The sequence below is a fragment of the Priapulus caudatus genome, unplaced genomic scaffold (genome assembly GCF_000485595.1).
Source record: "Priapulus caudatus unplaced genomic scaffold, Priapulus_caudatus-5.0.1 Scaffold125, whole genome shotgun sequence".
NCBI lineage: Eukaryota > Metazoa > Priapulida > Priapulimorpha > Priapulimorphida > Priapulidae > Priapulus > Priapulus caudatus.
Window position 1 is genome coordinate 438,580 of NW_014577186.1, and position 11,709 is coordinate 450,288.

The following is an 11,709-nucleotide window of genomic DNA, read 5'->3' on the forward strand; positions in this document are numbered from 1 at the left end:
CGATGGGATGGGATGGCAGTGGAATGGGATGGATGGATGGATGCATGGATAGATAGATAGTTAGATTTTTTTGGGTATTTTCCTTTCAACCAAGCGGTCACCAACTGAGTAACGCCACTGATTTCCCCGGGCAACGCCGGGTATCCCTCTAGTAATACATGTAATACATGTTTTATTATATTAGTATTTAATATTTACTTTAACACATTTAGTATGTGATGTACCAAATGTGGTCTCTTGTTTGTACTTTTGACCCTATTTTTCAGGTGCAGTTCACCATTCCTCAGCTGACAGTATCTGGCTTAAAAGTAAATAGACTCGACATGTATGGTGAGGTAAGGATTTTATATATATATATCTATATATATATCATTGTTTCAAATATCAATACATGTACGCTTATTTTTAGTGGCATACTTGTTTACAGAGATGTACATTAAGCAGGGGCGTACCCAGACATTTTTTTATGGTACGCAAAATTACACTCAAATTTGTCAAAGTTGTTATTTTAATGAAATCCTTCCGACCATCTGGCGAAATGACACTGTAGTCATTATTCTTATCACACGCATAATTCTGTAAGCCCAACTGAACGTTATATTATTTTGTTTTAGTAATTAAAAGGTCATGTATTTTTTTTATTCTTAAAAATTTTAGTACGCATTTGCGTACTTTGCGTATAGGTAGCTACGCGCCTGTTAAGTGTAGCCACTTGGCTATATTATACTCTCAGAGCATATTGCTAAATACTTAAATGACTGCACCGGCCAAACTATTGCAAGGCAATCACCATGCAATGCTTGTCATGATGATTAAATATCATTATATGTATTTGCAGAGCACGGGGAAATCTCATTACGTCGTGCTCTGCAAATTGATATTGCGAAATCTCATCATTGACGTTATTGGTTACATTAGAAGAGACTCCGATCATTGGAGTCTCCAAGATCGGACGTAATACTAAGTGGTACCAATGTACTCAACGAGGTTATATGGGTATAATTCAATGATCGTTGTGACAACAACAAGATTTTGAGTTTGAATCTTTATATAGTACTCTATCATAGACTGTTCACCAGCATGTGTACTAATCGCATGATGCATAGGGCAATTACAGAGACCAGCCAGTATGTTGCCAGCTCAATCAGGTGTTTATATTTGTGTAAATCTGTTATTACAGAAATACAAGCCGTTCAAAGGAGTGAAGTATATAACAAAAGCAGGACGGTTTCAAGTGCGCACCTGAATCATGGGCACTCAAGTATGCAGTTGAGGTGAAAAGCCTCCTTTATACCTTGATGCATGTTCTCGTCTATTCATGATGCATAGACTGTGACAAGAACTGTATAAGGAATGTATATGTAATAGATCTGCGGCCCATTAAATCATCATGTGTTATTCGGTGTTACAAGTATTGGTAAAGAAACGAGCTGCATGTAATTGTATCCACCGAACGAGTTCGGGGGGGGGGGATACTATATGGATTTGGCCTCGTCGCGCCGCCGCCGCAGAGATTTCCTTGTGAGCGCTCTACCGGCTGCAGTTCTTCTCGGATCATCTTCAAATTTCGCATGAAGGCGCGTTATCGTAAAGCGAAGACGTCAATCGTTTGTGGTGTGGGCGGAGTCATCGTTGCCATGGTAACAACATTTTTGGTCGAAATTCTAGAACCTGTAACTTCTGCAGTTTTTACCCGATTGTCATGAAATTTGACACACAGGACCAATATATACATATATATATATAATTATATATAGGACATGTTATATCGGCCCTGTGTGCCAAATTCCATGACAATCGGGACAGCACAAGTTACAGGTTCTACAATATTTCCACAAAAATGTTGTTACCATGGCAACGATGACCCGCCCACACCAAAAACGATTGGCATCTTCGCTTTACCATAACGCACCTTGGCATCTTGGGGAGAAGGTGTGCACAGTACCAAAACCCAGGTCACTGCGACCTTCATTTCACCTTTACCTTGACCTTGATCCTATTTCCCTTCCGCTCTGTAACTCGCCCCCTAATTCACCTAGCGCTACCAAACTTGGTATACTTACACATCTTGGGGAGAAGGTGTGCAGAGTACCAAAACCAGGTCACTGCGACCTTTATTTGCACCTTTACCTTGACCTTGATCATATTTCCCTTCTGCTCTCCTAACTCAAGCCGCTAATTGACCTAGCGCGACCAAACTTGGTATGCTTACACATCTTAGGGAGAAGGTGTGCAGAGTACCAAAACCAGGTCACTGCGACCTTTATTTCACCTTTACCTTGACCTTGATCATATTTCCTTGGCTCTCTAACTCGCAGCCCTAATTGACCTAGCGGCGACCAAACTTGGTATGCTTACACATCTTGGGGAGAGGTCTGGTTGCATACCAAAACCACCACTGTTCTTGACCTTAGTTCGACCTTGACCGTCGACTTACATTTCCTCTTCGGTCTCCTAGGGTAACCAGATTCCATATACTTGCACATCTGAGGCAGACCAGTTGTCTAACAAACCTTTGTCTTTGTGACTTATTTAACTTTACCTGCCTTCTACGTCCTTACAGAGATATTCCATTCATACTAGATCACGGGGGATACATTAAGTTGGCGACAACTGCTCGTTTCTAGTTATTTATGCTGTGTATCGTTATGTTACATTATAACTCTTCAAATCGTAAAATTCTAGAAAGGATAGACAGTGTGTTCACATCCCTAAAGCCCGGCGCACATGTGGCGATTTTTATCGACAGTACTGGCGATTTTGTTGCCAGCAACAAAATCGCCGAGAAATCGCCACTTGTGCGCTGCACGGCGTCACCGATTTTGACGCCAGAAACTCGTCGCTGGAATATCAAACACGTTTGATATTTGTTGCCCAGTCGCTGAACAATCGCTACGTGTGCGCTGACCAGGCGATGGATTCAGGCAACAGTTTTTGGATTTACCAATCAAATGCATGATTTGAAGCACGTGATCAAAATTATGGCAGCGCCCGTGGTGTGGTTTGAACAGGTCACGTACAGTTCATACAGTGGTATGTCGCTGACAGATGGTTGCATTGTCGCTGGGTGGCGCACACATGGCAATTTTTATCGACAGTGTTTTCGATAAAAATCGCCGGTACTGTCGATAAAAATTGCCACGTGTGCGCCGGGCTTAAGTATCATTGTGTTGCCAAGGGTGGTTATTTGTTCAAGAAAATAAGTAAATTCTATATATATGTGTTATATATTTTGTTAAGTTTAAATGAAGTCATTTAAGGTCGAGTTCCATATATTACTGTGTTCTGAAATAGGTGAGCTAAAGATTTTGATCATTTTCTCATGGTGGGGATGTAACATGTGAACCTACCCTTGAATTAAGTATTCATTAAAAAATATTGGAACGGGTGTTTACTACTGCCAATCTGTCAAAAATTCCTCCAATCATGCCAATTGTGATATAGTTTGTTTTCCAATACTATTTCTGGTTGCCTGGTTATTCATCATACACCAACAGTGTGTTTGTCAAGTTATGCTAATTTTTAACTTGCAGTAGTGAGCATTACAAAATAGCAAATGTAGGCTTTTTTATGTTATATTGGAGAACTCAACAATTACGTGTGATAACTACACTCAATGTTTGTAGACTTTTTATGTTCTTTACTCTGTACCTGGTGAAATTCTGTAGATGGTGTTTGTTATCTAAAGTATAAATGTAATGCTAACGTTCAGGCATGAGTATAAGATATTCTAAAAGACATGTAGCGATTGCACAGGTACACTGCACACCAGTCTCTTCTGCTACTACTGCTGCACCACACGCATTTACTTCATTGCGAGAAAGAACCTGAACTAGGGTGAACTCCGAGCAGTGTGGGAAAAAGCAGTTCAACCTAGACACACTGAATGTATTACAAATTTTCAGGGCGTCGCTATCTCTACTTTTGATGAAAGTTATTGAGCCTGATAGTGAAATGGGAAGCATTCGTCTGAAGAATTGTGTTAAACTTGAACCTTGCATCGATGCAATGTGGCATCGATCTTGAGAATTATTTTGAAAACCAAAATCGAGGAAGTTCACCAATCAGCAGAAGATTCTCATGCTTGCAAAATTATATTGCTTTGTGTATACGCATGCATGCATGCACGCACGCATATTATCAGGAGTAAGATAATATAGATCTATATTATCTTACTCCTGATATTATCTATATAGAAAATACTAGACCATCATATTAATGCAATTGCTTATATCGCCTAATATTATTGCCGTTCAGAATGTGCTGTCTTGCAACTTCAATTTAGCCAGACATATATATATATCTGTACATAACTGTAATTGCAAGTGACTCTTAATGCTCATTTTGGATTTTAAATAATCCAAACGGTCTATAACAAATACTTTTTATTAGATGACTACAATTTTCGTGAAGCTTAGTGACTGCTGTTATTATTGTGTGGTAAGCTGTGTATGCGTTATAGTAACATGTGACAACACTGAATCTCCTCAAATATTCTCTTTGTTGAAAACAGTCTATAATGAATGTTGCCGTACAAGGTAGTCCTGCTGAATATTTCTACTAATGTAGTTTGCTTCAGCATGCACCTTTCTGGTTGATTTCGATGCCTGCTTAAATCTTGTAAATTCGTAGGAATGCGCGCATGTCCTGTTGTGGACTATCGTAGCATAGATTTACATCCTATGTTTGTACAACGTAGGAAACTAGTAAAATTGTTCTCCTTATAGCCATCTCTAATTCGAATTAAGGTTCTAAATTAATTATCTTTTTTATCACTGTATACGAGTTCATAAATTATTCATAGCTTATTTTCTAACCGGTGACACTCATTTTTTTTCATTCTCCTGTTGTTTTGCATGATCATGATTTGCAGCTAACGGAATGTATATAGCACAGTCATGAACATTTGTCCTAGGAAACACGGTAGTAACCTGGTATCAGGAGCAGATAAACTATATATGCGATTCTACGACAAATACCCCCCATGCCATTCACCCCCTGGACAATCACCCCCCCCCCCGGACATTTACCCCCGGACAATTACTCACTTGTTGTTTATTATTCATTGTTGAAAGCAGTGAATACAGGGAGGAGGTCGCAGGAGGGCGAGTAGGGAGATGGTGGAGTGTGGAGGAGAGGAGGAGGTGCGAGAACCGTGGGGAGAGAGTGTGGAGGAGCGGGAAGGGAGCAGGGAGAAGGTGAGGAGGAGGGGGGAGAAGGTGGTGGAGGAGGCGGAGGAGAGGAGGAGGGGGAGAGCGGTGGCAGGAGGAGTGAGAGAAGGGAGGAGGTAGCGGAGGAGAAGGGGAGAAGGTGGCTGGAGGAGGAAGAGAGGAAGTGGAGTCGAGGAGGGCTGGCCGTCTTACTCCTCCGTCTCCTCCTCCTCGCATCACATCTCTCCCTCCTCCTCTCTCCTCCTCCCTCACCACCACCTGCACCTCCTCTATCCTCCTCCTGCCTCTACCTTCTCTCGTGCGTCTCTAAGCATCCTCCTCTACCAATGTCCGGGGGGGTGTAAATATGGGGGATGATTGGCTCCGGCGGGGGGGGATAAAATCGGGTGAAATGGCATGGGGGGTATTTGTCCTGATACCATATATGCATAGTTCATGTTCACTTGATACTATAAATGTATTTATTGTAAAGCTGGTCTTCGCATTGGCTTTTCCATCTATTGTTTTGTATTGTGTGATACACATTGTTTGGTTTTGCCCTCAAACAGAGTGTTATCGATCACTCTAATGTTATTTTATCATGATTAATGGTTATCGTGATGATACACTTACACATTACTTGACAAAAATAGCTAAGGAAAACAAACGACTTACTCATTTGTAGATAATAAGTGGCAACGTTTTGTATTTGATCAACTCCACTGAGTAGCAGAATAAACTTCATAATGCAAAGCTTGAAAATGCAAAATCATTCCTAGGAGATATAGAAAACTAGATTAGCTTAGAAAATCAAAAAATCAATAGATAGTTGCTGATGTTTACTATCACCACAACTTATGCTACCAATGCCACAATGTGCCAATTAAAAGGATCATGTGCGATTCCAAGTGATAATAATGGGAACATTGCAAAAATTAATATTTACTGATATTAATGTAGCGTACGTACTCTGCAAAAGACTGAACGTATCTACCTGTGTTTCAAAGATGTAAAATAGCAATGAGATTCACATCAATATTATAGAAGACACCACATGGAAAGATGCTTTAATCATGCGTACACCTATTATGAACCGTGTATGGTGTATTCGTAATAATGATGCTGATTCAATGCAATCAAGTGCTGTTTTGCATAAATAGAGCTTGTATTGTAAATGTATATTCACAAAAGATTTTCTTGTAAACCTAGCACTGTTCTCCATCTAACAAAGAATCAATGATATTTTCAGCTCGAATCGAAATTAGAACTATGCACAAACAGAAGCAACAAGTAAGTCCAATTAGGCTTAAATGCAACCTTAACATACGTATAGCATAGTATTATTTGTACATTGTACTTTAATTTCAGAAAGCAGCCTGTTATTAGACAAGTTATTAAATCAACCATCTACCTGACATAGTAAGACTGCATTGATTGCCAGTATGGCACACTTCATATATACCTATATACATGCTAGATTATTATGTACTTTACACAAATTTACATAGGATTTTTGCATTTAAACTAGTGCTGCTGAATGTTTTATCATATTTCTTAAAGTAATCTTGGCTGCACAAAATCCATATTCAGCAATGTACTTTATTACTGAAGGAATGATTCGATTTGCAATTTGTTCTATTATGTTTAGACGGTGGTGATAAAGTCAGCATACAAAAGTGAATGTAGCCTACCAAAAACCAGTCTTACTATTAGTAATTCATACCAGAGATACTATATTAACTTCTGAAAGAACATTCATTAATATGACAGTTAATGAGTACAGAAACTCATTAAGACTAACATGACAATATCGTAAAAACACTAACTGTTCACGACGTTATATGTATAAATGTTTTCTTTTTACATCGATAATAAAAATGGCTTTAACATGGCTTGTTTATGCAGCTGCTGATGACGATGACAATTAAATCGAATTGCCACTTTCGTCTCTTATCCCTTATTCACATATATACTGCAGACATCTAGCCCGGTGGTTGCACGATGTGGCAACTACCATGCTACCAGCAGGGTAGTGAGTAAGCAATAATCACATGACTTTGTTATCGCACACGACCTTACTACATGGTTGAAGGTCACAACCGATAACGTGTCCATACTGCCTCGCTGACACGGCATCAAGATTTGTCACGGCACTACGAATATTTCACGTGAATTGCGGCTGCCCACAATAGCTACAACCTTTGCACGGAGATCAAGTCATCACACGCACGACTCACACGTGTGCAAGGCGAATGCCAGTTAGACAGCAAGAGCGTCGCAACATTAACACCACTCAAGTTAGTCCCTCTAACGACGGTCTCTCTGCCGCACTTGCGACATCTCAGGATGATGGATCACGCATCACCACAAACACCAGGATTCACCATGATGCATGACCTCAGTGATGTGCCGAGGCTTCCCGCGATGAACTGCTGTCATGCTTGCTACATTTTGCAGAGCTCACGCTTCTGTGGTGTGTAGACAGTGGCTTCCTAAACAGATAGATTGGCCTCTTGTATCCTGTAAAGAAATAAGAGGACATAAATTGGCAGCTCTCATCTGTGTGCTTTATTGAGTTCGTATTATTTAATTTTATTGTGGTGAATTTGTGAATGCTATTGAGCAATTATTTCCATTTGATCTTGTAACATAATTAGTACTGCCCACACAAACTTCACATCACCAACGTTTTTTTTAAATTCCAATTATGATAGCCAACCATAGCTGGCAGCAGGAGTGCCTATGCATGAACGCTGCACATGGACAGCACTCATACATGACTAATAAGCAAGTATACACAAAGTAAATGTAGGACTGCACACTTATACATAGGTTGAATACATTCTAAAATATTTATTTTATTTTATTTAGACCTCATAATTATTAATTGCTACGGTGTAGCAGAATATTAAGTTGCAGGAAATGCATAGCTGAATATGTACTAATATGCTAGGCAAGTTCATTTTAACTTAGCACAGGTACTTAATTACCTTTAGCTGGGTTACACGGGCAATCTACAAGCTCGCAAGTTGAGAATCCAACCTCGTTTGACAATAGGTATTCGCTGTACTGATCAGGCCGCATTCGAATCTTGCTGTAGTTTGTGCGTGTTTTATCCTATAACATGAAATAATCAACAGACTGATCACTGGGTCCACTGTACATATTATTATGCATAGTTGCCATTGCATATATATATTACCAAGGGTATAATAAGCGATATTAGTCTTAACAGACACTTGATATTAAATATATTTGTAGAGGTTGTGTAATCGCTTGTGTGATTATTTGGATTAGGGAGGCCATTTTTTCCACTGAACAAATCAAACAATTAATCAAACAACACTAACTCTCCTACAATCACACACGTGCCCAGACTGACATACATACGCAACTGCGGACATGCGTTACACAATTACACTCACTGATGTATTCTTGCTCTTCGCATAAGATGGCCAGCCCTGAGCTTCCATGATGAGATGACCTCCAGGCCTAAGTTGGGCGTAAATGCGCTTAAAGGTGCGCTTCAAACCATCATCACCCCAGTTCAGGTGAATCCACTTTGTTATACTCAGCATAATGACTGTGTCAACTTCAGGCCTCTGTGTCTCCAAAAGCAAGTTGCAACTTAGCACGTAGTTCTCCTGAAATAAAGATTTTTACGATGTTAGCACAACAGGCTTAAATGATTACTGGTTTGCCTAACCTCATCTAGACTCATGGGGCCAGATAGGTAGGTGGTCAAATCGTCTTGGCATTTTGCAGCAATATTATAATCATCTACACTGTAATAAACCTTTAAAAGGGAAAGAACTGTCAGATTACATCCCAAACAATACACTCTTACAACAAGTAATTTATTCTTTGAACTAAAACTTCAGTTGGCACGATGTCGAGTAGACGATTAGGTTTGAGCAAAGAAAATCTTTTAATGGTAGCCCGATGATAAATTGAATTCAATTTCCTTTAAGCACCTAAATATTTCATACCTCTCGAAAGGTAACGTTGTTGGGAAACCTCACAGCGCTTTTTTCTGCCGCATAAGCCACACCAATCGCTCCGTATGTCGACATCATGGAGGTCGGAAAAGCTGCTATCCGAGGATCACGCATGGTCACTTTTCGCCGGAGATTCTTCTGGGCTACCTTGACGAGTCTCGGGTCGATATCAATTCCAACGACGCTTCTTGGCTGCATGTGTTCGGCCACGTGTAGCGCAACATGGCCCGTGTTGCAGCCGACATCTATGACATCCTTGTCCCTAAACCACTCCTTCCGGAAGGCTCTTAGCCGACGGTCACCGTCCTCTCCGTACACGAGCCGTGCATGATTTCCGTGCAGGAAGGCGTCCTTCTTAGCGAGGGTCGGTAGTACACTGATGGTTGCCGGCTTTCTACCATCCGCTCCATGTGACTTGACTGTGCTAGGCTGCTTTGAAAAACTACTGCTGTAGTGCTTGCGACGCTTTACCTTTGGTGATACCGAGTCCCCAGGTGCCGATTTCGAAACCAAAACTACAGGTGACACTATCGTGTCGGCTACTTTTTGGTGACCATCCGGCAACGCATCTTGCTTGTTCAAGGATGTGCTGCCGCTCTTCCTCTTCTTCTTATATTTCCACAGTGCCTTTGTGTCACTTTGCACAGCTGACTGTAAATTCTCAGTCAAATCCAAATCAGTAGAAATCCTTTGTTCGCTACTAGCGGCACTAACACTTTCACACGCTCTGACTGCCTTATTGACATCAATAGCAACATCCTGTGATATATTAGCAGTAATACCAGTAATACTTTTACTCTCAGTTGCTGCAACAAGACAATCATCTCCTTCACTGATTGTCCGTCGCCGTTTATTACGTTTCTTGTTCTTCCTTTTTTTCATACTCCCTGTCTCACCATGCTGTGAAGTCGTTGCACCCGTATCGCCATCTTCCCCGGCATTTAAATTGAGTGGATCATGAATGTTTGGTGGTATTATGACTTCCACAACTTCTTTCCTGTGTGCCGGCGTCGGCATAGGTGATGACTTTGGTGTGACTGCATTCAAAAGACGATTCACGTCTTCATTGTTTAGGCTGGCAAGATTTAGAGGATCTCTCACATTACCACCAAGAAGGAAGCGACTGCGATTAGCTGATGTGGATTTGCCAGCTGCCATCTTTCGGCCTGCCAAGAACCTCTGAGCACCAGTTGTTTTGTAATTTGAAGGCGGACCAGTACTGTATCGCCGTTTGCGGGTTTGCAAATACGGCGTTCCATGTCCAACCTCAGTGCTACACTCTGACATGTCCTTAAACCTTACACAGTGATATGTTCTTTCACTGCTATCTGTCACAGGAGTAGAGGCACAGTTTGTATCCTGAACTACTATTTTAGCCGACATGATCCAGATATTTAGTGTCAAACTTCTGCAATGATAAAATCATACAGGTATTACAATTTCCCATTTTGCCAATAGTGCATTGCTAAAATAATAACTCATCTTAGCAAATGAGTACTAAACTATTAGTAGAGCCACTAATTAGCTAATTAGTACTAAACTATAAGTAGAGCCACTAATATTTTAATACACGGGTTTCGGTTGCATGTCCCGTGTTTAAACAGTTCCATTAATTGACATTTGAGTTGTTGAACAACCATAATCCTCACTCTTAGTCTTATGACAGGTTTTGACTTCTGGTTTCCCCTTCATTATAGACCCATACCAGTACACATTCACATCAAATTATTTTTAATGCAGACCTATATAATAACATATTTAACTGCTATCGGGGTAATGCAACACACAATTTCACTGTGCACGCAAGCCACTGTGCACGAACTCACACAAATATGACATTTTTTGTGAGATTGGGCAAAGTGACATGCGTGTGTTGGAACTGTGTTGTGCAGACAAGCCCTTGAACAGCCTTCACTTGGAGTTATTAGACTACAAAGGGTGAACGCACATTAAGCAGGGGCGTGTACAGGATTTGTACCAGGGGGGGAGGGGTCTAACCGTAACCCAAACTTGCAAGCACATGAAGGGGAGTCTGGGAGGCCCTCCCCCAGAAATTTTTGAAATTAGACCCTCTTAGATGCATTTTCTGCGCGAGCAGGGGGGGTCCAGACCCCCTGGACCCGACCCCCCCCCCCGATTATGGTTGGAGATTTTTAGGGTTTTTTTTTGGTTTTTTGTATTTTTTGTATTTTTTGGGGTTTTTTGGATTTTTTGGGTTTTTGGATTTTTTTTGTATTTTTTGTATTTTTTGGGTTTTTTGGATTTTGGATATATATCTGCGATCTCTCTCCCTCCCTCCTCCCTCCCTCTCTCTGTGGACCCTGCGCTCTATATGCCCATCGTGATTGAACTGTTGTATGCAATGTGACTGTGCCAGGTTAGGAATGAATTGAGAATAAGACAGACATGATATTGCGTATAAATCCAAAAAAGGCCAAAAAATGGAAAATCCAAAAATCCAAAATCCGAAATGTCTGTGTTATTGTGAATTCATTCCTAACCTGGCACAGTCAGATTGCATAGAAGAGTTAAGGCGCTAACAAAACTACCATATACGCCAC

The 11,709-nt window shown here is 40.7% G+C and overlaps 2 protein-coding genes across 4 annotated transcripts in view; one reads left to right on the forward strand and one right to left on the reverse strand.

Moving 5' to 3' along the window:
• The window catches only part of LOC106805733 (AP-3 complex subunit mu-2-like), a 14,920-nt gene extending 10,784 nt beyond the window's left edge, over positions 1 to 4,136 (forward strand). The window contains exons 11-13 of one of the 3 annotated variants that reach the window (XM_014807443.1): positions 267 to 335; positions 1,181 to 1,261; positions 3,757 to 4,136. In XM_014807443.1, the coding sequence (XP_014662929.1) occupies positions 267 to 335; positions 1,181 to 1,246 (135 nt within the window). In that variant the 3' untranslated portion in view covers positions 1,247 to 1,261; positions 3,757 to 4,136. Of the gene's footprint in view, positions 1 to 266; positions 336 to 1,180; positions 1,541 to 3,756 lie in introns of those variants that run through there. The other 2 variants (XM_014807444.1, XM_014807442.1) reach the window with 2 other exon arrangements.
• Positions 4,137 to 5,825: 1,689 nt separating this feature from the next.
• LOC106805741 (7SK snRNA methylphosphate capping enzyme-like) overlaps positions 5,826 to 11,709 on the reverse strand; it is an 8,271-nt gene continuing 2,387 nt past the window's right edge. The window contains exons 2-5 of the mRNA XM_014807456.1: positions 9,140 to 10,556; positions 8,576 to 8,794; positions 8,141 to 8,267; positions 5,826 to 7,670 (exon numbers count right to left, since the gene is read on the reverse strand). Of these exons, the coding sequence (XP_014662942.1) occupies positions 7,549 to 7,670; positions 8,141 to 8,267; positions 8,576 to 8,794; positions 9,140 to 10,531 (1,860 nt within the window). The 5' untranslated portion in view covers positions 10,532 to 10,556 and the 3' untranslated portion in view covers positions 5,826 to 7,548. The remainder of the gene's footprint in view (positions 7,671 to 8,140; positions 8,268 to 8,575; positions 8,795 to 9,139; positions 10,557 to 11,709) is intronic.